Source organism: Apodemus sylvaticus, chromosome 22, assembly GCF_947179515.1.
Source record: "Apodemus sylvaticus chromosome 22, mApoSyl1.1, whole genome shotgun sequence".
NCBI lineage: Eukaryota > Metazoa > Chordata > Mammalia > Rodentia > Muridae > Apodemus > Apodemus sylvaticus.
The window spans coordinates 17,316,298-17,342,153 of record NC_067493.1 but is presented as its reverse complement, the minus strand read 5'-3'; the positions used below and the strand labels follow the sequence as shown (position 1 = coordinate 17,342,153).

At 46.5% G+C, this 25,856-nt stretch overlaps 1 protein-coding gene across 1 annotated transcript; it reads left to right on the top strand.

The window, feature by feature from the left end:
* Positions 1 to 10,514: 10,514 nt before the first annotated feature.
* Positions 10,515 to 25,548, top strand: Pomp (proteasome maturation protein). The gene is made up of 6 exons (XM_052168204.1): positions 10,515 to 10,623; positions 12,389 to 12,486; positions 18,852 to 18,912; positions 19,551 to 19,652; positions 22,636 to 22,729; positions 25,271 to 25,548. The coding sequence occupies exons 1-6, from the start codon at positions 10,621 to 10,623 to the stop codon at positions 25,336 to 25,338; spliced, it is 426 nt and encodes a 141-aa protein (XP_052024164.1). The 5' UTR covers positions 10,515 to 10,620; the 3' UTR covers positions 25,339 to 25,548.
* Positions 25,549 to 25,856: the final 308 nt, after the last annotated feature.

Sequence of the window (25,856 nt, the reverse complement as noted above, 5' to 3'; positions counted from 1 at the left end):
CGATTCAATGTTGATTTCATCCTTTCTTTGGAACTCTGGCCCAAGGCCGGACGGAAACTAAATGAGGAGAGACTGACCCACAAGACGCTTGGCGATATCTCTGTGGGAAGGTTCTTTGTGACCGGTCACATCCTGATCTGTTAAATTATGAGTGAGGAGGCAGCTGCAGCTCCAACCCCATAACTCCAGCCCAGAAATAGAACTTCAGGTTCTTCTAATACGCACGTTATCTAGATGAAGCTATATCTGGGATGCCCTGACAGGTTCTCTGACCCTCTGCTTTGTTTCTACAAACTAAATATAGAACCGTGAGTGACTCTTTTTCTTCTTCTTCTCGTGTGCATCTAAGCGTACAAGGAAACCAGGCTGCTTCTAAAAGAAAAATAAGCCATGTTTCTTAAGCCATGTTTTGAGAACCCTTTCGAGGTCAGCAGCTCTGAAGTACGGGGATCCGAGCAGAAAGGACTGATTTTCTGATTTTCACCCTGCCACCCTGTAAGTGATGTTCTTCCAGTACTGGAAGGTGTACAGAAGATAGCTTTGTATTTTGAGGAATCTACTCAACTGTGGGGCTGGCTGTTCCAAGGCAGAGGACATGGTTTCTAAGCTACCATATCTTCATTACAGGACCTAGCTAGCCCACACAGACTACCTCTGCAGGATCTTGTCTTTCCAAGAAGAATTTGATTTAGGATTTCTTATAGTCACCAAGAGGGAAATGTAGCAGAGATTAATACATTTTTCAAGATTATCTGAAGGCATGGGCAGAAGCGCCAAAGGCAGGGAGCATTTTACCACTGAACGACCATAGTCCAGGCTCCTATTTGGGGTTTTTATTTCCTTTTTCTTCCTTGTCTGACATGTATGTGTGTGTGTGTGTGTGTGTGCCCTCAAGTGCATGAATGACATAGGCATATGGTGAATTATGTATTCTGGACACATATGTGGCAGAGGATGGATTTGTTGGACATCAGTGGGAGGAGAGGCCCTTGGGCCTGAGGGTGTTCGATGCCCCAGTGTAGGGGAATGCCAGGGAGGGAAGACGGGAGTGGGTGGGTGGGGGAGCAACCTCATTGAGGCAGGGGAAGGAAGGGATGGGATAGGGAGTTTCCTCAGGGGAGACCTGGAAAGGGGAAAACATTTGAAATGTAAATAAAGAAAATATTCAATTAAAAAAAAAAAGAAGCAAAAAAGAAAAAGGAAAAAAAGACACTTGGTTACTCGATGACTGTTTTGTCCCCTCCCCAAAAGCTGGAACCCCACAAGGACAAGAACCACAACTACAAGTACTGCACACCTGGAAGCTAATGCACTATGCACTTTAATCAATAAATATTGGTACAACCAATAGAGTAGAATAGGGTAATTGTTCAGTTGCAAAGGGATGGGGACTATTGATTAATGCCATGAAAAAAATAAGTTTATTCGCATAAATATAAACTCTTAGTGACTATTAATCTCCCTCTTGAGCAGTGGTTCTTTACAGATGGATCGAGACCCCTTTGGGAGTTGAAAGACCCTTTCACAGGAGTTGATCATTGGAAAACACAGATATTTACATTATGATTAGTAGCATAAACTATAGTTATGAAGTAGCAAGGAAAATAATTTTATGGCTGAGGGGCCACCACCACACGAGGAACTGTGTTTAAGGGCTGCAGCATCAGGAAGGCTGTGAACCAGAGCCCTAGAGTGATTAGTTGCAATGTTGCTTTTGCAGATGCCAAGTGCAGATCATTTGAATGCAGTGTGCAGATGAAATGCTTGTACACATGAACTCACAGCGTCTGTAACAGCACAAGCACAGGCTTGACCCGGGCAAGCTCAAGCTAGCTGAGGTTCCAGCATGAAGAGTGGAGGTTGCCGAAAAGTCATATCTCTGTGTGAGGAAATATCGGCAATGGAAGGCTGCTGGGAGTAAGAGAATCGTTAGCAATTCCAAATAATAATAATAATAATAATATATATATATATATATATACACACACACATACATATTTGTACATATATGTACTACAGAACACAGAGAGACAAGTAAATAAATGAATAGATGAATAGATACATAAATAAGTGTAACTTTAACAATTGTAGTGGTGCAAGTCTTTAATCCCAGCACTTGGGAGACAGAGGTAGGGGGAGCTCTGTGAGTTCAAGGCCAGCCTGGTCCTGGTCTACAGAATGAGTTCCCAGTCAGTCAGTGCCATGTAGAGAGATCCTGTTTCAAAATAATAATAATGATGATGATGATGATGATGGTACTAAAAGCAGAATACTGACAAGCTTTAGCATGCTGAGGAAGGCAAGCACACCCACGCACTTGTCAGAACCAAAACAGAATAAACACAGGAGCGATCACACAGACGAAAACAGTGTGAGGCAAACAGATTCCTGGAAACACACTACTGAAGAAATGTAAACTCTGAACTCGAAAATATCAGCTCTGGTATGGCACCGGGACAAAACTGCCTGGCCATGCAGCCTGCGTAGGGACTGTCGTCTTAAGAAGAACCAACTGTTGGTATCAGGACCTCCAAAACCAGTGACATCTCATAGGCGACAGCACGACCTGCACACCTTTTCCTGTGGCTTCAGCGCCATGCATATATAAAGGAAGGCCCCTCTGATCTCTCTCTTTCCCTCTCTGTCTCCATCTCTCTCGCCCTCCCTCTCCCTGTCCCTGTCCCTGTCCCTCTTCCCCTTCCTTCCCTCTCCCTCCCTCTTCCCCCCACCCCCCTTCTCTTTCCATTGCCACCTGCCCCCCTTTCTCTCAATAAACCTCTGGTGGAACTGTTTGGCCTGGCATGGTCTTTCTGGAGTTGAACACCAACCACTTTTCATGATCACAACACCAACCACTTTCCATGCTTGTTGGGTAATTTATAACCCTGGTTACCAATACAATACCAGTGGCTAAAAGCGTTCCCACGAAGAAGACATAGGTGGGGGTAGTTTTACAGGCAAGCTTTCCAAGACTCCAGGAACAGATAACTTCAGTCCTACAATCTTTTGGAGTGTGTGAAAAGAGACACACACCTGCTGACCAGCTGTTGATCCTTCCTGTGTTACCCAGAACAATTCAACTCCAATGTTGATTATGGATGCAAAGTCTTAAATATATTAGCACCTCTCTCTCTCTCTCTCTCTCTCTCTCTCTCTCTTTCTGTGTGTGTGTGTGTGTACACGCAAGATAATAATCAACAAGGCAGGCTGGAGAGATGGCTCAGCAGTTAAGAGCACTGACTGCTCTTCCAGAGGTCCTGAGTTCAAGTCCCAGCAACCACATGTTGGCTCACAACCATCCGTAATGAGATCTGATGCCCTCTTCTGGTGTGTCTGAAGACAGCTACAGTGTATTTACATACAATAAATAAATCTTTAAAAAATAAAAAAATAAAAAAATAATCAACAAGGCTTACTTCAAGAGTGAAAGATTACTGTAGTATTAGAAAAAAACATGGCCATTTCAAAACAAGTTTTTTTTTTTTCCCATACGGAAAACCCTACAAGCTGTTTATAATAAAACAAACTAAAGTACCTTAGGCAAACAAAGGTGGGGGGAGGTCTTAGCATACAAAATAAACTGCATCTTTAAAAACATCTTCCCTGCACTTACTGCCTCACAAACAAGCTGAAAGCATTTCCTTTACAAATGAGGATTAAGGTGAGGCCAGCGATTTCCACCACAGCGGTGTGCTGAAGGTCCAGGCGTCATCGCCAAACCCCGACTGCAGCAGCAGAGCATGAAGGGTAGGTAAGACTTGGGAAGGAAAAGCGAAACAAAGCAAAGCAAAGCAAGCTAGCACTATTTTAATTTATTTTATGTTTATTGTATTTATATATTTTATTACATTTATTTATTTACTTTTATTTATTTATTATATGTAAGTACACTGTAGCTGTCTTCTGACACACCAGAAGAGGGCATCAGATCTCATTACAGATGGTTGTGAGCCACCATGTGGTTGCTGGGATTTGAACTCAGGACCTCCGAAAGAGCAGTCAGTGCTCTTAACCGCTGAGCCATCTCTCCAGACCATTTTATTACATTTATATATATATGACTTTTATTATGTTTATTTTATTTTATTTTATGTTTAGCACTATAGTATTAAAGGTTGTCTACATAGAAAACTTCCACAAGAGGCAGGTGGATTTCTGAGTTCGAGGCCAGCCTGGTCTACAGAGTGAGTTCCAGGACAGTCAGGGCTACATAGAGAAACCCTGTCTCAAAAAAAACAAATCCAAAAAAAAAAAGGTTAACTGCATTTCTGTACGTCAGCCAAAGAGATGCAAATTTTCATTTTAAAGGGACACCACCATTTATGGTACCACAGGGGCCTTGGAATAAACCTATCATGAATATGTTGAGAAAATCATATAGAACTCTATAGAATTTGTTGAGATGTGCATGATGGATGTGCACATGGAGAAGCATGTCACACGAACAGACAAGTTCTGTCTTGAAGATGTCTGTTTTCCCCAAGCACTATAGAGTGAACGTGAATTCAGATAACCATAGTAACTCACTCTTAACATTTATATGGAAAAAAACCCCAAGTCCCAGAAATAGTCCACCAGACATCTGAGAAAGTTGAAAGTCTCTCCCCAGCAGGGATGGAAGGTGTTATAAAATTGTATTTATTAAGACAACATAGAATTTCATCCAGAGATGGACAAACTGGCCAACTGAATAGAATAGAGGTGCCCAGAATAAATGTTTGGCAAAGCTGGATTTGCAGGCGAGTGGAGAAAACAGATTTCTCAATAGAAAGAACACTAGAATAACTCATGTGATAGAGTCAGGAGAACTGGTCCTGAATCTCACCCTGTATGTGCATCCGTACATGTGTCACAGTGGCATGACACAGACAAGAATTATGACCCTTTGAAAGTTTCAGAGGGAAAGTATTGATAGATCGAAATTCATAACATTTCTTTATCAAAAGCCTACCCCTGACAAGGGATGGGGTTAGAGCTCAGTTGTCCAGGACCTGTTCAGCTGAGTTCAATTTCCAGGACAAAAACAAAAGCCAAATAAAAAAAAAACGATCCCTGATTTAAAGGTAACAAAGACAAGCCAATAGCCAAATGAACAGACGTCATGAATAGCTAAGACACAAGAGGGAAACAGTACCAGCTTACAACAGGAAAACCTGTACTCTGACAGTAATAATTCTGGAGAATAAAAATGAAATGGCAATGGTACAATCCTATATTGGACAGATGAATTAAACTGTAACAATGGCAAGAGACGGATCAGCACATTGTAACAACTGAACTAGACCTATTTGCACATTGTAAAAACTGAGACCTATCAGCACAAATGTGGAGGAGTGAGCTGATGTATAGAGTTGCTTTCACAGTTTAATTACCACTTTGATATTTTTAAAAGAAGAACTAGAGACTGATAAAAGGTTTCAGCATCGGCAGCCCCCAGGGAAATGCAAATTTAAGGGACTTGACAGTCTACCTCCACTCACTTGGAACAGCTGAGCAAAAGACAACAAAGAGGAGGCCCAGGTCTTTATTGCCAGCACTCAGGAGGTAGAGGCAGGCGGGGAACTCTGTGAATCTAGGTCAGCTGCGTCTTCACAATGAGTTCCAGGGCTGCCAGGGCTACACAGTGAGACCCTGTCCAAACAACCAAACAAATGACAACAAACAGTGACAGGGCATTGAGACTGTGGACACTGTGGAAATTAGTGTGGAGATTACTCAAAATATCTAGAAATAAGAACTGGAGAGGTGGCTCAGTGGTTAAGGGCACTTGATCTTGTAGAGGTCCCAGGTTCAATTCCCAGCACCCACGTGGCAGCTCACAAACATCTGTAACTCCAGTTCTGGGGAATCCAGTGCTCTCTTCTGGAATCTGTGGGTATTAGGCGTGCACATGATATGTATACATGCATGTGAGCAGAACACTCAATAAAATATAAAATAAAATAAAGATAAAATGAAACCCCTTTCATCTGGAAATAGAAATACCATAGCATGCAGCCAAGCCATCACTGGCAATCACCCAATGGACTGTATCTTCCAGAGATACTTTCTCATCTGGGTTTCTTGCTACTCCTAATAAATAGCTGGGAAGTGCAACCAGCCTGCATGTCCATCAGGGGATGAAAGGGTAATGGAAACATGGCACATATGCACAGTGGAATTGTATCTAGCTATAAAGAAAAAAGTGAAATTATGAAATCTGCATTTTAGATGCAGAGAGCTAAACACTATTATACTGACTGAGGTAAACCAGGCACAGACAGACAGACGCCACATGTTCCCTCTCAGTGGATCCTAGTCTTGAATGTTCAGATTTGTGTGTTTAATTTAGAGTACTTATAGAGTCCTGGAAGCTACAAGGGGGCCACTGGGGCAGGGATGCTTCAAAGAGGTGGGCATAGAGGAGCACGGGTAACATGAAAGCAGAGAACAGATACTGGGGTCGAAGCATTTTGGTAGGAATGAGGCAGGGGATGAAGAGGAGGCAAAAGAACGGGGTAGGAGCCACCCGAATCAAAGGCTGCATAAAAAAGCCATAGGAAAACCTACGACCGTGTAAGTCAATGAAAATGTATAAGCTTTCAAAAAGAGTTTGCAGATATTCTGCATGGCTGGATAAGGCGGCTCTTAGAAGTCATGAGTCATCATTGCCAGATGTGGGATATGCATTGTTCAAAAAGGAGGTTCCAGATGCCCCCCAACAGTTTACATCCTTGTCATTCCTTGACCCGTCCAGCAGGTCCAGTTATTCCAGGGTCCCGAAGAGGCACTACCTGAGGATCAAAAATGGGGGGAAGAGAGAAGGAGGCCAAGCACACTAACAAAGTCAGAGTCAGTCTGGGTTGTGTCAAAGCCTCATTTAATGTCGGGGAGGTAAGTGGGTTTTAAGGCTTACAGAGAAGGAATTGACCTTCACACAAAAGCAAAGGAGGGAAGGGCAGAGACACTCCTAGCGATCAAAGCAGGAAGCGAGGAGGTCATCCAGGTGGGGACACCCGGAGTTCCGAGGTTAGGGCAGGAACTCGCACTCTACTCGCACCGACAGCTCATGGGGAAGTCTCTAGTTAATTGTTCTCATATTTTAGCAGCCACCACCTTAGGGCCATGAGTAAGCATTAAATCTGAATAGCTCAGGACGGCTTCCCACAATTCCTCTTGGTCGTCCACCAGAACTAGACAATAAGAGCTTATTGCCGAAGACACCACACACTTCCATCTCAAGATCTAAGAGAAATAAAGCTGGAGGCCTCCTCCCCTTATAGTCCTAGAATACTATAAAACTATATAACTGTTTGAGATAGATGTTACTATCGCCTCATTTTAGAGTTGAGAAGACAAAGACATGTTAAGTAAATATACCTAAGGACCCAGCCTGAGATCAGAGTCTCTAGTTCCAAATACTACATTTCAAATACAATGTGTTAAAACGGTCCGGTGTTCCACCACCATGACTTAAGCCATCATTACTTTGGGGGTGGGGGGCGAGGAGGGTTGCTTTTTTTGAGACAGGGTTTTTCTGTGTAGCTCTGGCTGTCGTGGAACTCACTCTGTAGAGCAGGCTGGCTTCAAACTCAGAGATCTGCCTGCCTCTGCCTCCCAAGTGCTGGGATTAAAGGCGTGCGCCACCCCTACAGCAAGCCATCATTACTTAAGGCAATGGCTTTAAGAATTATTGGGCCAGGGGCTGGAGGGATGGCTCAGTGGTTAAGAGCACTGACTGCAGTTCTGAAGGTCCGGGGTTCAAACCCCAGCAACCACATGATGGTTTACAACCATCTGTAATGAGATCTGGCACCCTCTTCTGGTATATCTCTAAAGACAGCTACAGTGTACTTAACATATAAACAATAAATAAATCTTTAAAAAAAAAAAGAATTATTGGGCCAATAGTCAAAGGATAAGAACTGGCAGTTCCTTTGGTAGTAAGGCATGTAAAGGAGAATTATTTAGAAAATTATTAGACTTGCCCGTGCAAATGATGAACTGAGAAAAAAAGGGTATGTTGAGCCCAAATCAGAAAGTAAAGTCTGATACACAATTGCAAAGCAGCTGGGTAAAGGGTTTATGTAGGGTCTTGTGGGCTAGATTGACGATGACCCCTTTCTTTTAAAGGTCATGGAAACCTGGGGGTTGAGGAAGGGAGCACAGACAAGAAAGAAATCTAAGTATACTATGAAACCCAGTACTTTGGACGCTAAAAATTAATAAGAAAGGGACATTGAAGAATTTGTTACCCACAGCCACTGCCATGGGTATTCAGTTTCTGAAGTTATGGACTATTCCAGGTGGCAAGTATTCTGTATTGGTGTCCTCATGTATTCTAGCTATGTATTCTGGTGGTGTCTTCCCAATACCCTTGAAAGTTTACCTTGAGATATGCATTTGAAGTTTTCATCAATAGCTTTCCCTCCCTAATAAGTTCAATCTAGTAAGAAACTTTTTAAACTTCAACTCTTAAATAATTTAAATTTCTTTTAACATTGCATTTGGGTGTTTTGCCTGCATTTATGTCTGCACTGTTTGCAGTGTCATAGAGGCTGACAGAGGGCATCACACCCCCTGGAAGAGATGGGTGTGAGCCACCAGGCTGGTGCTGGGCACCGAACATATGAACATAGATCTTTGCTCATTTCTCCAGCCCTTATTACTGCAGCTTTTTTTTAAAAAAAAAATCATTTTAGGGCATCATGGCCCATGCCTGTAATTGTAGATTCAGGAGACAGAGACAGGAGGATGAAGAGTACACACTCATTCTCAGACACAAAGTGACCTTGTGGGCAGTGTGGGCTACTGAGATCCTACTTCAAAAACATAACCATCTAATGTTTGTTGATTACACATGCTGAGTGACGGAGATTCAGTCCTGAATATCTGCTGAGCATTTCTTTTAGTATTGGCCAATGAAAAGGAATGTCCTTATGCTTGAGATGCTAGAATTTTCCTGGAGGAGCAGACATATAAATCGGCATCTTAAATGCATTTAACAAAGAAAGGGTTCATCGGATCAGATCAAAGCAATGCCGGCATTGTGATGGTTTTTTTTAAAATTGGTTTTATGTGTCTGGGTACATGAGTACAGTTCAAGGCCAGAAGAGGGCATTGGATCTCTAAAGCTGACTTACAGATGGCTGTGAACCACCTGACATGAACGATGGGAAATGAACCTGGGTCCTCTGAGAGGAGACAGGGTCTGGACATATCTGTCAGGTCATTTCCATAGTTTTAACTAAAAATGATGTACCCTGAATGTGGGAGGTACCCATTGAGATCCCAGACTGAATGGCAAGGCAAAAGCAAGAGGTACAACATTCATTTCTCTTCGCTTCTGATCGCAGGACCCAAGTGACCAGCTGCCATGCCCTCTGCCACCACAGCTAGACCTGCTGTAGCTGGCTAGCTGCCTTGCCCTCTCCTCTATGCTGCCCTGAACTCTCAAAATGAGAGCAAAGGAGCTAGCATCTGTTGCTCTTACAGAGGGGCTTGCATTCCTTTCCCAGCACCCACAGAGTGGCTCACAACCTGGAATTCCAGTTCTGTGAGATCCTGAGACTCTCTTGTGTTGGCAAACACCACTAAGCATTGCAAAAAAGAGTGTGAGGTCACCAGGTGCACACAGGATGCACATGCATACAGCCAAACAAAACGTTTTAGAGAAATCCTTAAAAATAAATTTTAGCCAGGCGGTGGTGGCTCACGCCTGTAATCCAGCACTCTGGGAGGCAGAGGCAGGCGGATCTCTGAATTCGAGGCCAGCCTGGTCTACAGAGTGAGTTCCAGGACAGCCAGGGCTACACAGAGAAACCCTGTCTCGAAAAAAACCAAATCCAAAAAAACCAAAAAAAAAAAAAATTTTTTTTTAAGAGCTTAATGAAAAGATTTAGGGAGATGACTCATGCACAGCATGGAGAACCATGTTGATATGTAATTCTAAGAGTCTGACATACATTAGCCATGATGACACTGACTTAAAACTGGATTTAGTCCCAAGGAGCCTCCCAAGCCTTTGTCGTTTTCCCAGCCTGGCCACGCTGACCAAATCGCCTTCTTCTGTCTCCCCCTTTTAACTTGCTTATTGTGAACAGGCGACCAGACCTGACTTGGGACACAGGTTGTGATCTCCCAAGTTCGGAAACATCCACACCTCACAACCCCTGGAGCTCGCCTCTGCTTGTAGCTCAGTGACTAAGCTAGCTTGGTCCTTTCTTTGGGGTCTACCGATACCCAGCCTTGGACCTTCGACTTATAAAATTGTAAAAGCCTGCTGTACGTGTTTTGACTGAGGCAGAACTTTATGCAAATTACTACCTAGCCGTCCTCGGATGGCCCGTGGGAAGTCTGTGCATCTGCACACTCCCATCTAAAACCGTCACGCGAGGCCAGGTCCAGCGCACACCCTAGCTGCGCCCTTGGCCCTTGATCCCCCAGGGACAGCAAGCGTGGGAGCCCCGGCCCAGCGCGACTCCCTGCTCCTCCCACGCCCTCTTTCCTTCCTGGCCGGACGGACGCACTTCCGGCGGATGGGGGGGGGGGGAAGGTTTGTCTCGGCCCCGGAAACGGAAGTGAGCGGCTTGGCCGGCCGACTATAGCAGGTTCCGAGGCTTTCACCGAGCTGTTTCCAAGATGGTGAGTAAGCGCGAACGGTCGTAGTTGCGGCGAGTATTCGTGGTGCGGGCACGGTCACGGCTGCGCGGTCCCGGCGGGTGTCTGACGTGGGCGTGACCCGGGTGTCACGCTCTCGGGTGGTGATGGTTCCCGTTGGACCGCGCGCGTCGGTTCCCCGGGCCTCCCAGGCCTGAGCACCGGGCATCTCTGAAAGCCAAGCCTTGTGTGGGTGTTGGGACGCGCCACGTGCCCTCTCCTTCAGGGTGAGTGGACCCTACACCCCCAAGGTCCACGATCGCCTGTTGCATTTATACAATTCAGCCTCGATTTACAAACATCTCTTCCTGTGCCAGGTGTTGCTCCGTTTTGTCCCTCCCTTTCCCCCCCCTCTGGCCTCTCCTCCTTCCCCACTTTCTGTTTCTCTTTGAGCCGACTCCTGAGTCACTATGTATGGCACATACCTGATACAAGCACTCCTCCGCAGGCCATCGTCCAGAAAGCTTGTATGGGCAAATAACCGCTAACCATTGTAAAGGAATGTGAGAAACGCTGAAATATAAATGGTTTTAGGTCTTCAGAGACTTAACCTTCTATCTGACACTGAACTAGAACCTTAAGGACACTGGAGGGACAGTAACAGCAATCTAGAATTCAGAATTAATCCTTTGTGCATAACAAAACTTTTTTCCTTTGGTGCTTTTCAGTAAATCGATCCTCAGGAGGACACTGTACTGTAGGGGTGTCAGTCAGCATTGGGACAGCTATAATCAGACAGGGCTAGTCCTGGAAGTCTGCTTGGCTGGGAGTAATGTAGGTGACTGTCCGTGATAGATTACGTACTATCTGTATTCCTGATCCTCATGGCTTCCTATGTGAAGAATGGGCGCAGTGCCAGACCCTTGGAGCCCTGAACTCTATTTCTCAGATGTTAATGAAGCATAGAAGGGGGTCATTAGCAGTTTTTGTGGTGAGGTTGTGTGTTGTGGGGGAAACCTTTGCTGTGCAGAATTGGGAAATGGGTGAAGCTCAAGAAAAGACCCAGTTGGGGCTGGTGACATATATCCCCCCCTCCCGGTAAATTAAGCAGATGAAGTACGTTTATCAAAAAGCCACTTTCTCAGAATAATTTGGTCTAGACTAGTAATAGAGACCAGGTCATCTGTACCTGAGCAGTTCATGCTGTTAGATGTAGGGTGACAGTGTCAGTTCCAAAGGAGCTGTTTTTAACCTCTTGTGCTATTTCAATTAGCTGCATTTATTTTTAATGATAGAAATCAGCTTCTCCCCCTTTCTGTCAGTTCCTAGGACCTCATCTCTAGGTGTCATGTCATAATTCCATCTCTTTTCTTGTTGTTGATCTGCCTGTTCCCCGGGGTTCTGTCGTCAGTCTTTTCACTGGGTTAAAACATTACAACCAAAGGGAAGGCTCTTTCCAGTGAAGCAGATCTGGAGGGTCATACCAAGATTAGGGGAAAACCCAAGGATTTTGGTACTTATGACTATCCATCTTTGAATTTTGCGTCTTTGTTAATGTCAGTCATCTCAAACTGGTCATAGTTAGTATATTCATTCCTTTTTTTGTTTTGTTTTGTTTTCATAAAATGCTTCCCCAGCTGGCACATTCAGAAGTCAGACCAGGAGTTTTCTACCCCCACACCTGGTACACACTGTATCCTGTGTGCTGGTTACCATAGCATTTCAGGCTCTCTGTAGATCTTGGGATCCTTAAGGGCACTGCCCTTAGCTTTTCTGTCCTTTAACTAATTGTGTCGACTTTGTGTTGTAGAACGCCAGAGGCCTTGGGTCGCAGCTGAAGGACAGTATTCCAGTTACGGAGCTCTCGGCCAGCGGGCCCTTTGAGAGTCATGATCTTCTCCGGAAAGGGTATGTCGGGGCGTTACAGCTGTGACTCATTCTAATGAACCAGGTGCAGTCTCTCAAGGTGTGCTCTCTTAGGAAGGCTATAAGTATGTATTTGATTTTGTCTGTAGTGAGTTGTATACTCAGTGTGGAGAGGAAGAAGGCTACATGTCCCTTGAAGTGGGACAACTTTTGTAGCAGAATAACAGCGCGCAGGCTTGCAGGATGGGGGTCCTCCTGGTACACCGAACCGTTGGTAGGATTCTGTGGGCTCGTTTGATGAGGGGACTAGTACTGGAGATTGAATCTAGGATGCCATATAATGAGAAGCAAGCGCTCTACCACTGAGATCTACAGCCCTAGCCCTTGGTTTAGTAGGATTCTTACTGCTCATAACTCAGCTATTGACCACTCTATGCTACTGACTGCTGGAGTAATGAATTCTTCTCTGTGAGACGTTAGAATATAGCAATTAAGATGCTTAACACCGGACTGGGCAAGTATGACTTGAGTTTGGATCCCCAGTACCCATTTAAAGGCAGGAGCCTAGCCAGTAGATGGTCACTGTGTCAGTGAGACAGCCTGCCTCAGAACGTGAGAGGGAGAGCAGCAGGGGAAACACCTAATGTCAGTTCTGGCTTCCATGCAACACGCACGCGCACGCACACGCACACAGGAAAGGATGGTGGCTGGCCGGCGGTGGTGGTGCATGCGTGCCTTTACGCCCAGTCCTGTGAGTTCAGGACATGGAAAACCTGTCTTGAAAAGTACCCCCCACCCCCTGCAAGAGAGAGAGGGGGGAGGGAGGGGAGAGAGAGGGAGAGGGAAAAAAAGGATGATGTGTATGTATATACCAAGGAAACAAGGCCTTCCATACACAGCAGTACTGATGCAGATGTGAACTCCCCAAGCCTGTGGTAGCAGGCACAGAGCCTGCGCAGCTCTAAGCCAGATGGAGTGAGTACCAGTGTACCAGTGCGTAGTCAGGAAGTGGACAAAAGCCCCCATCCATAACCTAGAAGCTATCTCCACGTGATAACCTCTTGCAAATGGAAATTGCTTTTCTTCAGTGGAGTCTACATGGACACACAAACTACACTTAAGGGCAAGCCAAATCAAGCTCAGAGGTTAATTTATTTTTTTATTTTCTTTCTTTCTTTCTTTCTTTCTTTCTTTCTTTCTTTCTTTCTTTCTTTCTTTCTTTCTTTCTTTCTTTCTTTCTTTCTTTCTTTCCCCTTCCCCTTCCTTCCCGTTCCCCTTCCCCTTCCCCTTCCCTTTCTTTCCTTCCTTTCCTTCCTTTCCTTCCTTTCCTTCCTTTCCTTCCTTTCCTTCCTTTCCTTCCTTTCCTTCCTTTCCTTCCTTTCCTTTCCTTTCCTTCCTTCCTTCCTTTCTTTCTTTCTTTCTTTCTTTCTTTCTTTCTTTCTTTCTTTCTTTCTTTCTTTCTTTCTTTCTTTCTTTCTTTCTTCTTATCTATCTATCTATCTATCTATCTATTTATTTTGGTTTTTCGAGACAGAGTCTCTCTATGTAGCCCTGGCTGTCCTGGAACTCACTCTATAGACCAGGCTGGCCTTGAACTCGAGATCGGCCTGCCTCTGCCTCCCGGGTGCTAGGACTAAAGGCGTGCGCCATCACTGCCTGGCGGCTTTATTTTTTTTAACTTAGAGATCTTTTGTTTATATGTTGTGGTTTCTGGTTTTGTATTTTATGGGGTTTCTGTGTGTGCAAATGATTGAGAAAACTGTTTTCAATAAAAATCAGAGACAGAGGGAGGGAGAACGGATGATGTGCTGTGGCTGCCTGGTCTGGGAGTCCCAGCTCTGTTGTCCCCTGGACGATGTCTTGTGACAGGTAAGTGCTCAGTGTTCTCATCTGTGACTAGGGCTAACAGTGCGTGTGTTACATAGTAGGAGTAAGGGAGTCGGCACCTGAAAACACCCAAGTGGGGCCCGGCCCTCTGGAGCACTGAGTGGGGCCAGGCTCTCTGGAGCACTGAGTGGGGCCAGGCTCTCTGGAGCACTGAGTGGGGCCCGGCTCTCTGGAGCACTGAGTGGGGCCAGGCTCTCTGGAGCACTGAGTGGGGCCAGGCCCTCTGGAGCACTGAGTGGGGCCCGGCTCTCTGGAGCACTGAGTGGGGCCCGGCCCTCTGGAGCACTGAGTGGGGCCCGGCCCTCTGGAGCACTGAGTGGGGCCCGGCCCTCTGGAGCACTGAGTGGGGCCCGGCTCTCTGGAGCACTGAGTGGGGCCCGGCCCTCTGGAGCACTGAGTGGGGCCTGGCCCTCTGGAGCACTGAGTGGGGCCTGGCCCTCTGGAGCACTGAGTGGGGCTAGGCTCTCTGGAGCACTGAGTGGGGCCCAGCCCTCTGGAGCACTGAGTGGGGCCCAGCCCTCTGGAGCACTGAGTGGGGCCCGGCTCTCTGGAGCACTGAGTGGTGGCTGCTTTTGTTTTTCTTCTGTCGCGCCCTGCCATACCTGCTTCTGTAATTTCCTTTTTTTTTTTTTAAAGATTTATTTATTATATTTATATGAATACACTGTCGCTGTCTTCAGACACAGCACAAGAGAGCATCAGATCCCATTACAGATGGTTGTGAGCCACCATGTGGTTGCTGGGATTTGAACTCAGGACCTCTGAAAGAACAGTCCCTGCTCTTAACCACTGAGCCATCTCCCCAGCCCCATAATTTCCTTTTTTAGACGCCTGTTTGCAGTTGTCTGCCCTTGGCACATCACTTTTCTGCTCAGTCATACAAGGTCAATGTGATGTCCTGCATATTTGCATCCTAATTGAAAATGCTAACTCTTCCTGTAGTAGAGTGGCATTCTGGCGCTGAGGTCTGGGCACATATATCACCCCTTTTGGATCAGTAGTAAAAGACACAGGATATGGCATCTTGGAGGCATAATTTGTAGTAAAATTAATAGGCTGAGGGCTTGAAAGATGGCTTCGCAGTTAAGAGTATTTGTTTTTACGAGGACCCTGGTTCAGCCCTGTGGAGACTCATAACCAGCCGTAACTCCCGTTTCCAGGGAATCAGATACCCTCTTCTGGCTTCTGTGGGAACCAGGGCAAATACTAACAGACAATTTTAAAAGAAAATTAATAGGCTAGCCCCCAGCCAAGTCCTGATGAGCCCCCCCCCCCCACCTCTTCAGGAATGTCACTTTTTTTCTTCCTGGTTGGACAGGAAGACTGCACAGGAAGGTGGCTTTCATGGTCTACTTCTCTGATAGTGATCTGACCACAGTGCTCAGTGGATGGCTGTGGGGGTTTTCTAGGGCTTTTCAGCCCTCAGACCCTGCTTTAGACAGTACTTAGCAGGACAGTGACCAGGGTCTGGTCCTTAAGCATGTGGTTTGACATGTCTTTTTTTTTTTCTTTAAAGATTTATTTATCATATGTAAGTACACTGTAGCTGTCAGACACACCAGAAGAGGGCATCAGATCTCATTAAGATGATTGTAAGCCACCATGTGGTTGCTGGGATTTGAACTCCTGACCTTCAGAAGAGCAGTCAGTGCTCTTAACCGCTGAGCCATCTCACCAGCCCCTTGACATGTCTTTATAAAAATACAGTATTGAAGAGTCTTAGCCAGTCTCTTGGGCGCAGCAGCCCGTCAACACGGCAGTAATAATAAACACATGCTTAGTGAGTTCTTTTAGGGGCAGAGGGATGGCTCAGTGGCTAAGAGCACTGGCCGCTCTTCTAGAGGCCTGGGATTTGATTCCCAGCACCCATATAGCAGCTGACAACTGTTTGTAACTCAGTCTTGGGAATCTGGTGCCCTCTCCTGGCCTCCAAGGGCACCAGACACACGGGTGGTACAAAGACAGATGTATAGGCAAAACATTCATGTACATAATAAATTTACATGAGAACCCATGAAAGACATCAAAATAAAAATGAAACTCAATGGGAACAGTTAAATGTTAAAAATATGCCACAGCTTTTCAGTGGCATTACTGTCAGGGCTTTATTATAGACAGAGGACAAGAGCTAACATCCACTGAAAAGCCTCCATCTTAGTCAGGGTCTTACTGCTGTGAACACACACCATGACTAAGGCAACTCTTACAAGGACAACATTTAATTGGGGCTGGCTTACAGGTTCAGAGGTTCAGTCCATTATCATCAACGTGGGAACATGGCAGCATCCAGGCAGGGGTGGTGCAGGAGGAGCTGAGAGTTGCACATCATTTGAGGGCTGCTAGCAGAATACTGACTTCCAGGCAGCTTGGTCTTTAAGCCCACACCCACAATGACACACCTACTCCAACAAGGCCACACCTCCAAATAGTGTCATTGCCCGGACCAAGCATATACAAACTATCAATTCATTCCCTGGCTCCCATAGGCTTGTTCAAATACATGAGTCTATGGGGGCCATACTTAAACATAGCATAATGCAAATACTTTTAGTCTAATTTCCAAAGTCCCCATAGTCTACAGCAGTCTCAACAATGTAAAAGTTCAAAGTCTCCTCTGAGATTCATCCAACCACTTAACTCTAATTCCCAAAGCTTGACAGGAAACCGCTGGGCACTCCAAACTCTGCATCTCTATGTCTGATTTCAAGGCGGGCTTCAGATCTCTAACTCTTTTTTTCACTTTTGTTGAATGCAACACATTTCTTTCTCCTGGGCCGGTGGCACTGCATTAGCAGTCTTCCTCAGCAGATAGCGCACGGCTCTGGCATCTTGAACATCTTGAGGTCTCCAAGGCAGCTTCACCGTTACAGCGTCTTGTTTTCAGTATCTGGGATCCACACATGATCTTCTGGGCTCCTCCAAGGGGAGGAGCTGTTATTCCTCCCGCTCTGCCCTCTGTACTACTCTAAGCTCAGGTTGATCCACTCCACTGTTGCTGCTGTTCTTAGTGGTCATCCCAAGGTATACCGGCATCTCCAATATGATGGGCGCCTTCTGCTGCAACTAGGTTTCGCCAATAGCCTTTCATAGGCTGGCTGTCTGCATGGTGCCAAGTCTCACTCAGCTCCTTTGCAGGAGCCCCTCAGTCCTGGGCCATCAACTGCAACTGAGGCTGTACCTTCACCAATGGCCTTCCATGGTCTCCCACAGTGCCAAGCCTCAGCTGCTCTTCATGACCCCTTCATGCCTTCAAAACCAGTACCACCTGGGTGACTCTTACACAGTACCCAGTACAGCTGCAGCATGAGGTACAACCTTGGCTATCTCTGGAACACAGCTTCTTTGTGCTCTCAGAAAACACTTCCCAGAAGAGTTCACCTTGGTGATGCCAATTAATCTGAGTCTCTTCACCTTAGCCTCAGGCAGACTCTTCCGACAAGGGCAAAGAGTAGCCATGTTCTTCACCAGCATACCAGCAAAACAGTCTCTAGGCCACATTTTGAAATTCTCCACTGAAACCTCTTGGATCACTCCTTGGGCCAAGCATATACAAACCATCACAGCCTCCATGAAGTAGTATAGCAGCAGTGTCTGTAGCAGATGCATGCTGAGTCTGGCTGCCTTTCATTCATAGTTCTATGTATTTTCACAAATGTTTCTGTTCCTATACTTCCTATACCATCAAGATGACAATGTTCTCGCCCCCAGAAAACCTACTGCACACTACTATTGGATAATAACAGTGGCTTGGATTTGTTTTTTTGTTTGTTTGTTTGTTTGTTTTGTTTTTTTGCAAGGGGTGGGGAGGGTGGGGTCGGAGAGGGTTGTTGTTTTTTCAAGACAGGGTTTCTCTGTGTAGCCCTAGCCATTGTGGAACTCACTCTGTGGACCAGGCTGGCCTTGAACTCAGAGATCCACCAGCCTCTGCCTCTTGGGTACTGGGATTAAAGGCCCCTACCACATTGCAACCCACAGACTCTGCGGTACCTAGGATCTCCTAAATAGTTCAGAGAGCTCTCTGGGCAATGTTGACAATCTCATCAAAAGTGATATTTCCACTGGGTGTTCTGCTTCTTTCTGTCTGGTGGTGGCTCCTGAAGTGTTTTGATGGTCAGGGCAGAGGCAGGGGACACCACCTCAGTCTGGGCCTGTCTGTTCTGGATGGTCAGTTTCATTGTAACCCTAAGATCTTTCCAGTCACTAGTAGCCTTGGCAAGGTTTTCACCAACTTTTTCTTGGATACAGACCCAGAGGACAGATCTTGGGGGGGCCAAGACAGATATGTTGCCAACTTTGCCTCTGGTACACTTCAGGTACTGGCTTTGATCTTGTTGGGGTCGAACTTGGGCAGCATGGTGGAGGCACCTGGTGTCAGAATCGGGGCAACCAAAGAAAGTTGCACCGTAGCCGCCTCTGAGCAGAAAGCCCAAAAGATGGCTGTTCCCGTGTGCAGCTTTGAGCTGTGATGGAGGGTTATGTGTAGTACCCTATTAAATATCTGTGGTTCTTTTTCCTTCTAGGTTTTCTTGTGTGAAAAATGAACTCTTGCCCAGTCATCCTCTTGAATTATCAGAAAAAAATGTGAGTATGTTATCTGTATCTTTTTTTTTAAAACAAACTACTTATTAAAAAATTAATTTTTTTATGTATATTGGTATTTTGTTTACATCTACTTCTGCATACTAGAAGAGGCCATCACCCTGTTGTGAGCTGCCGTGTGGGTGCTGGGACTTGAACTCAGGACCTTCAGAGCTCTTAACCACCAAGCCATCTCTCCAGCCCTGTCTTTTTATCCTCTGCTAGAAAAATAGAAGTAGGCATGCACACTTAGAGATCAGACAGCCACATTTGAAGATATTTGGGGTACCATTACTGGATACAGGAGGGGAGACAGACAGATCCCTGGTGCTCACTGGCTGGCCTTCCTGAGTCTCTGGGTTCCGGGTTCAGTGAGAAACCCTGTCTCACAGAATGACATGGGAACTGTTGAGGAAAAACCTGGTGTTGACTCTGCCTGGTGTCTGCACGTATACATGTACATGAACACGTGTAAACACACACAGATGTAGGGACATAAATGGCGTAAGATCTATAAAGAAGAAATTAACGCTTTGAGTGGTTCCGACGTTAAATCCTGGCCTCGGGATCTTCAGCGTTGCGCATTCAGAACAGCTCCCTTTGTAACAAGCGTTTAATTAGAGTTACTCTGTCTTCTGTAGTTCCAGCTCAACCAGGACCAGATGAACTTTGCCACCCTGAGGAACATCCAGGGTCTGTTTGCTCCCCTGAAGTTACAGATGGAGTTCAAGGCAGTGCAGCAGGTGAGTCTGTCTCTGTCCTGTGTGTGGATGGATATTCTCACGGTAGCTGTCAGACCTCACCCGCGGCCCTCCCTGTCCCGCCTCCCTCTGTAGCACATGACCTTGTTACTGCTTCATAGAGGAGAAGTTATGTGGAAAATGGCTTCACGTCGTAGATGCAGTGTCTGAGAGCCTTTGTGCTTCTCTGCCCTCTGCAGGCAGCTGTGCGTACACAGCTGGGTGTGTCTGTTGCTAAGAAGTAGCTGTGTGCAGATGTCCTTCTGCCTGGGAGAACTGTCCCCTGCCGGGGTTCCGGGCCCCATTGTGTCACACCACTCCAGGGAACAGCTCCCCGCCTGCAGCCTCTCTGCTGCAGGCACTTGCTCTGGCTCATCAGAAGCGGCTACATACTTTCAGATCACATCTTAAATTGTAGCTGCAGATCCCTAACTAATTAGGGTTTGTTTTGTTTTGTTTTGTTTTCTTGAGACAGGGTTTCTCTGTAAAGCCCTGGCTGTCCTGGAACTCACTCTGTAGATTAGATCAGGCTGGCCTTGAACTCAGAAATCTGCCTGCCTCTGCCTCCCAAGTGCTGGGATTAAAGGCGTGCGCCACCGCCGCGGCTAACTAGTTTGAGATAGTTTGAGATAGGCTCTCTCTCATCACATAACTGGGCTTCAACTGGGCTTTGTAGAGCATGCTGGCCTTGAACTCCCAGGGATCTGCCTGCCCTTTAACACCTACTGGGTGCAGGGGTTAAAGGTGTGTGCCCCATGTCTTTCCTCACTGTCTGCTTGTGAGGTTCCGCTGCTGGAAGCCATTGTTTCCCACGTGAGTGCCTCTGCTCCCTCCTCTGAGCCATTGTCTTCCGGCCCCCAGGGTGGGCGGTGCATGACAGGGTGGGGGCAGTGCTCCTGAGCAGGGCGGGCATTTTCTCACCCTGTTTACTTGAACACTGTAGTATCTGACATTCAAAGCTCCTTCCTTTTCTCTGTACTTTTGTGGACCTCAAACTGGTGTCCCCTTCCTCTCTGAAACCCATTTGCAGCTTTGTGGTTCCTTCTGTCTGTCACCTAAGATGCTCGTGGTGTTAGGGGCCAGCTTTCATGTCCCTCCTGTTTCCTGCCTGTCCCTCTCAGTTACTCAGTTCTGTTGACTTTCTCTAACTCTCCTGACCTGTTTTTCTGGTTGGATTTCACACGGGTTGTGTAGACTAGCTCATTATCCTTCACCTTGTGGATACTGGAGCGTTAGTCTCGGTGCCTTGTCACCCCCAGCCCAGAGTCTGCTCCTTACCAGGTCTCCCTGCCGCCAGTGGCTGTCAAGCACCTCCTGTGTCACGCTCCTCACTTGCCCAGCTGCTCATGGTCAGCATCTGGTCTCCTGCTTTGGACTCTGATGCATTCGTTTCCTGCTACTAAGGATCCTTTCTCTGGCCCGCTAGACTTGAGTCTTGCAGCCAGTGCTGTGATGGTCATGGATGTTAAAGGTCTGTGGCTCTGGACCTACCTTTAGTACTTTGCAAGAATACAGCTCTGAAATGGCTTCAAATGAGAATGGCCGGGTCTGAGTGTTTGAGACCAATCTAAGTCTCAGTCTCAAACTAATCTAAAAACCTGAGTAGCAGTCTGAAGCGCATTTGTTGTTGCTTAAAGTTTATTTAGTCTTATTGTGTGGGAGGGTTGCATGTATGTCTGAGTGTCTGTGCCCCGTGTGTAGAATGATCAGACACCAGATCTAGGACGTATAGGCTGTCCTTAGCCTCCGTATAGGTGCTGCTAATCTAGCCTGGTTTTCCTGGAAGGGCAGCCAGTGTTCGTTCGTAACTGAGCCATCCCTCAGTTCCTTGCCGGTGTGAAATGGAAGAACAGTCAGAACAGCATAGGTTATTCCGGAGGTTTCCGTGAAATGACGCCTGGCACGGAGCTTGGCCTTCCCCGTATTCGGTCTTTGCCTTGATTTGAGCTGCGCGTTGCTGATAAAATTGATGGCCTGCATTTTTAAATATCATTTTGTCGACAGTCTTTGCTACTGTGTACTCCTTGTTTTCCTGCTCCCCATCCTTGTGGTTTGCAAGCCCCACCCTTGGTGCTCTTTCCCAGACCCTCTGCTCTCCTCCGCTTAGAGGCTCCCACTTCTATTTCTGCTGCTTCCTCTTTCTTCTTTCTTCTCCTTGCTTCCTTTTTTGGTTTTGAATGACAGCTGGAGAAATTTGTTTTCACATTGTAAAGGCCATGGGTGTGACCACATTCCAGTGGCAGTGGCCACCCTTTCTGTGTGCAGTTTTTCAGGCAGGTAACTTAAGAGTTGTGTGACTGGGTCAGTGCTCGTCAGCCGGTGAATCCATATGGCTTGTCTCTGTACAGCCCGTCTCCCCCATCCCCATGACTGGGTGAGGGATCATCAGACTGTGAATCCAGACGCTATGTCTGCACAGCCTGTGCCCCTTCCCCACGCTTCCCTTGGTTTCCAGTCCACACCTGCCTATTGCACGACAGAGGTCACATTGGCTGCAATGACACTGTGACGTTTAAGGCCTCCTGAGTGAGTTTGGTCTGCAGTTCCGGTTAGCACTGTACTTGGAAAGGTTACCTTTTACCTTTGTGCTAAGCATTGCAGAGCAACACAGAGTGCCCTTGGGTGAGGAGAGTGACTCTCACACGCCTGGATCCTTCTGGAACCTGGTCTCCCTTAGCTGGAGCGAGATGGGTTCGGGGTGTGCTTCTCATCACATCTGTGCTGTAGTATACCAAGGCAGAGGTGGGCATGGTGGGCCAGGTAGTCGTAGTAAGCATTGGCAGATGTGGGTAAAGTTACAGTGCCGTGCCAGCACCAGCGCACTTTAAAACTTGGTCTGTCTTAAGATGTGAGTTATTCTTCCCCACTGGCTGAATGACAGTTTTACTTCGTTTTATACATTCTTCAAATAAAGAGTGAAGGGTGTGTGTGGGCCTGCGCGTGGCCGGCCTCCCTGAGCCTTCTGAAGCTCCTTTCGCTCTCCCAGGTTCAGCGTCTCCCGTTTCTTCCGAGCTCGAACCTCTCGCTGGACATTCTGAGGGGCAACGATGAGACCATTGGTTTTGAGGACATTCTTAACGGTGAGTGGCACTCAGCACTGCGGAGCCTGTACTGTATGAGGTGACAGCAGCCAGCAGAGCCTGTCTGTCCAGGGACGTCACGGGAGTCACTTGTAGTCACTCAGTCCTAAGATGAGATTCAATGGTAATTACTTTGTAAGTCAGGCTGGTTTGTTCTGAGATCCGGCAGGCATTTCAGTCGGTTTAACAGTCACTCATTCATTCTGTGTTGTGCTTACTGAGACTGCTGTCTGCTCTCCGTCTGGAGTTCCGTGGTGGTGTGTGCTTCAGGGTCCACAGCGTTTGTGGGACTGGTTTTCAGAAGGAAGGAGTTAGATAAAATCTTCCTTTAAAACTGACTAAAGACACCCCATCCAGTGTGTGCCACGGCAGTCGAGGAGGAGGAAGGACAAATCTGCCGTTCATCACCAGATCCCCAGACGGTTTTGTGGATGAGATGGATGAGTAAGAGCAGTGCCCACAGCATCCTATGCTCCAGGCCCAGGGAGGATAGGCAGGTCCAGCCCCGCCCGCCCGTGCACAGCCCCCAGCATGCAGGGGAACTGGAAAAACCCAGCACAGCTCCACTGTTTGTGTTGCTGCTGTTTGGGGGTGGACACAGCAGAAGCCCAGTGAGCCGCTGCTCCAGGACTTCATGAACGCTGGGAAACCTGCGGTTCATTCCTAAACTCGCTTAGACTATTACACAGTTAACTCATATCAAAATCTTCTGTACTTATGTGTTTAAAAAAAGAGAAAAGGGGATTTTGAACATCGATTCAGTCTCATATTGAGGCACTAGGCAATGCTGTGAATGTGTTGCGAGGGTGAGACTTGTCCCAGAAGCTCCCGTTGCTAGGACTTGTCAAGAGCTTTTTGTGTATTGCTACAGTCTAGTCCAGCGTTTCCAGTGCAGGTGATGGGTCTTTTTTTTTTTTTTTTAAATTTTTTTTATTCGATATAATTTATTTACATTTCAAATGATTTCCCCTTTTCTAGCCACCCCCCACTCCCCGAAAGTCCCGTAAGCCCCCTTCTCTTCCCCTGTCCTCCCTCCCACCCCTTCCCAGTTCCCCGTTCTGGTTTTGCCGAATACTGTTTCACTGAGTCTTTCTAGAACCAGGGACCACTCCTCCGTTCTTTGTGTACCTCATTTGATGTGTGGATTATGTTTTGGGTATTCCAGTTTTCTAGGTTAATATCCACTTATTAGTGAGTGCATACCATGATTCACCTTTTGAGTCTGGGTTACCTCACTTAGTATGATGTTCTCTAGCTCCATCCATTTGCCTAAGAATTTCATGAATTCATTGTTTCTAATGGCTGAATAGTACTCCATTGTGTAGATATACCACATTTTTGCATCCACTCTTCTGTTGAGGGATACCTGGGTTCTTTCCAGCATCTGACAATTATAAATAGGGCTGCTATGAACATAGTAGAGCATGTATCCTTATTACATGGTGGGGAATCCTCTGGGTATATGCCCAGGAGTGGTATAGCAGGATCTTCTGGAAGTGAGGTGCCCAGTTTTCGGAGGAACCGCCAGACTGATTTCCAGAGTGGTTGTACCAATTTGCAACCCCACCAGCAGTGGAGGAGTGTTCCTCTTTCTCCACACCCTCTCCAACACCTGCTGTCTCCTGAATTTTTAATCTTAGCCATTCTGACTGGTGTAAGATGAAATCTTAGGGTTGTTTTGATTTGCATTTCCCTAATGACTAATGAAGTTGAGCATTTTTTAAGATGCTTCTCCGCCATCCGAAGTTCTTCAGGTGAGAATTCTTTGTTTAACTCTGTACCCCCATTTTTTAATAGGGTTGTTCGGTTTTCTGGAGTCTAACTTCTTGAGTTCTTTATATATATTGGATATTAGCCCTCTATCTGATGTAGGATTGGTGAAGATCTTTTCCCAATTTGTTGGTTGCCGATCTGTCCTCTTGATGAGGTGATGGGTCTTAAGGTGTTCTTGCTTCGGAATTCTGATTTCTGTCTCTGTGTGTGTGTGTGTGTGTGTGTGTGTGTGTGTGTGTGTGTGAGAGAAAGAGAGAGAGAGAGAGAGAGAGAGAGAGAGAGAGAGGGAGAGAACAGAAAATGGGAAAGATAAAATGTTTTTACAACTTAGATTGACCTCAGTCAGGTAAGGAGCCATAGAAAGTGTCAGAACCTTGGAAAAAAGTCTTTTTCTTTCTTTTTTTTTTTTCTTTTTTTTTAAGATTTATTTTTATGTGCATTGGTGTTTTGCCTGCATATATGCCTGTGTGAGGGAGGTGCCAGGCTCTTCAACTGTTGTGCGCACTGTGTGTAGTTGGGTCCCTTCAAGCAAGATTCAACCTTGGTTTACCGCCCACCCCAACCTCCTCTGAGCCTTCTTAGTCAGTGCCCCTCTCCAGCCCTAGCCAGCCTGCTGTTGTCACACTGGGTTCCCCTCTCCAGCCCTAGCCAGCCTGCTGTTGTCACACTGGGTTGATTTAGACCGTCACAGATCCTGACATGACGACTCCTGAATTTCCTTCTGTGTCTGAATGCCCAGTGACAGTGCCTGTTTCTGCTTCTTTCCAGATCCATCACAGAGTGAACTGATGGGCGAGCCACACATGATGGTGGAATATAAGCTGGGCTTGCTGTGACACGGGGCGCCGCACAGGAGAGGCAGATGCGGTTCATAGTTGTGTCTGCCACAGCCCCACCTCCACACAGCATGATGTACTGAGGATCGCTGGGTCCTGTGGAAGCGCCTGGGGTTTGGTTTGGGGTTGTGAGTCAGTTGAGAGCCTAGAGTTAACGTGTCCTTATAAATGTTCCAAACCCAATAAAGTTCCCAGGAGCCTCCTTCAGAATCATGTTTGTGATTGGGTTTGGTGGCAGCACCCAGCACAGAGCCTTAGCTTTGCCCTGTGGGATGCTACTTGCACCTTAAGGTTATGGCCAAGTATTCTTACACATTGAAAAGTTCAAGTTTGCAAGAGTTCGGTCTTTTTTATGCGAGAAGTTAGGTACAGCACCTGGGGCATGTAGTGTCAACTATTGTGCTTCGTAGATTTGCCGCGCACACCTTTAGCTTATCAGGCAGTGTTCTGTGGAAGGAAAGTGCAGGTCACTTATAAGTTACATATTAAGGTACAGAAATGTTTTTAAGTACAAGAAT

What these genes read in the sequence shown, in the direction of transcription:
- Pomp (XM_052168204.1), top strand. An exon ending in TTGAATTATCAGAAAAAAAT is followed by an intron (nt 18,913 to 19,550) that starts GTGAGTATGTTA and finishes TGTCTTCTGTAG; the next exon opens with TTCCAGCTCAACCAGGACCA. An exon ending in AGTTCAAGGCAGTGCAGCAG is followed by an intron (nt 19,653 to 22,635) that starts GTGAGTCTGTCT and finishes TCGCTCTCCCAG; the next exon opens with GTTCAGCGTCTCCCGTTTCT.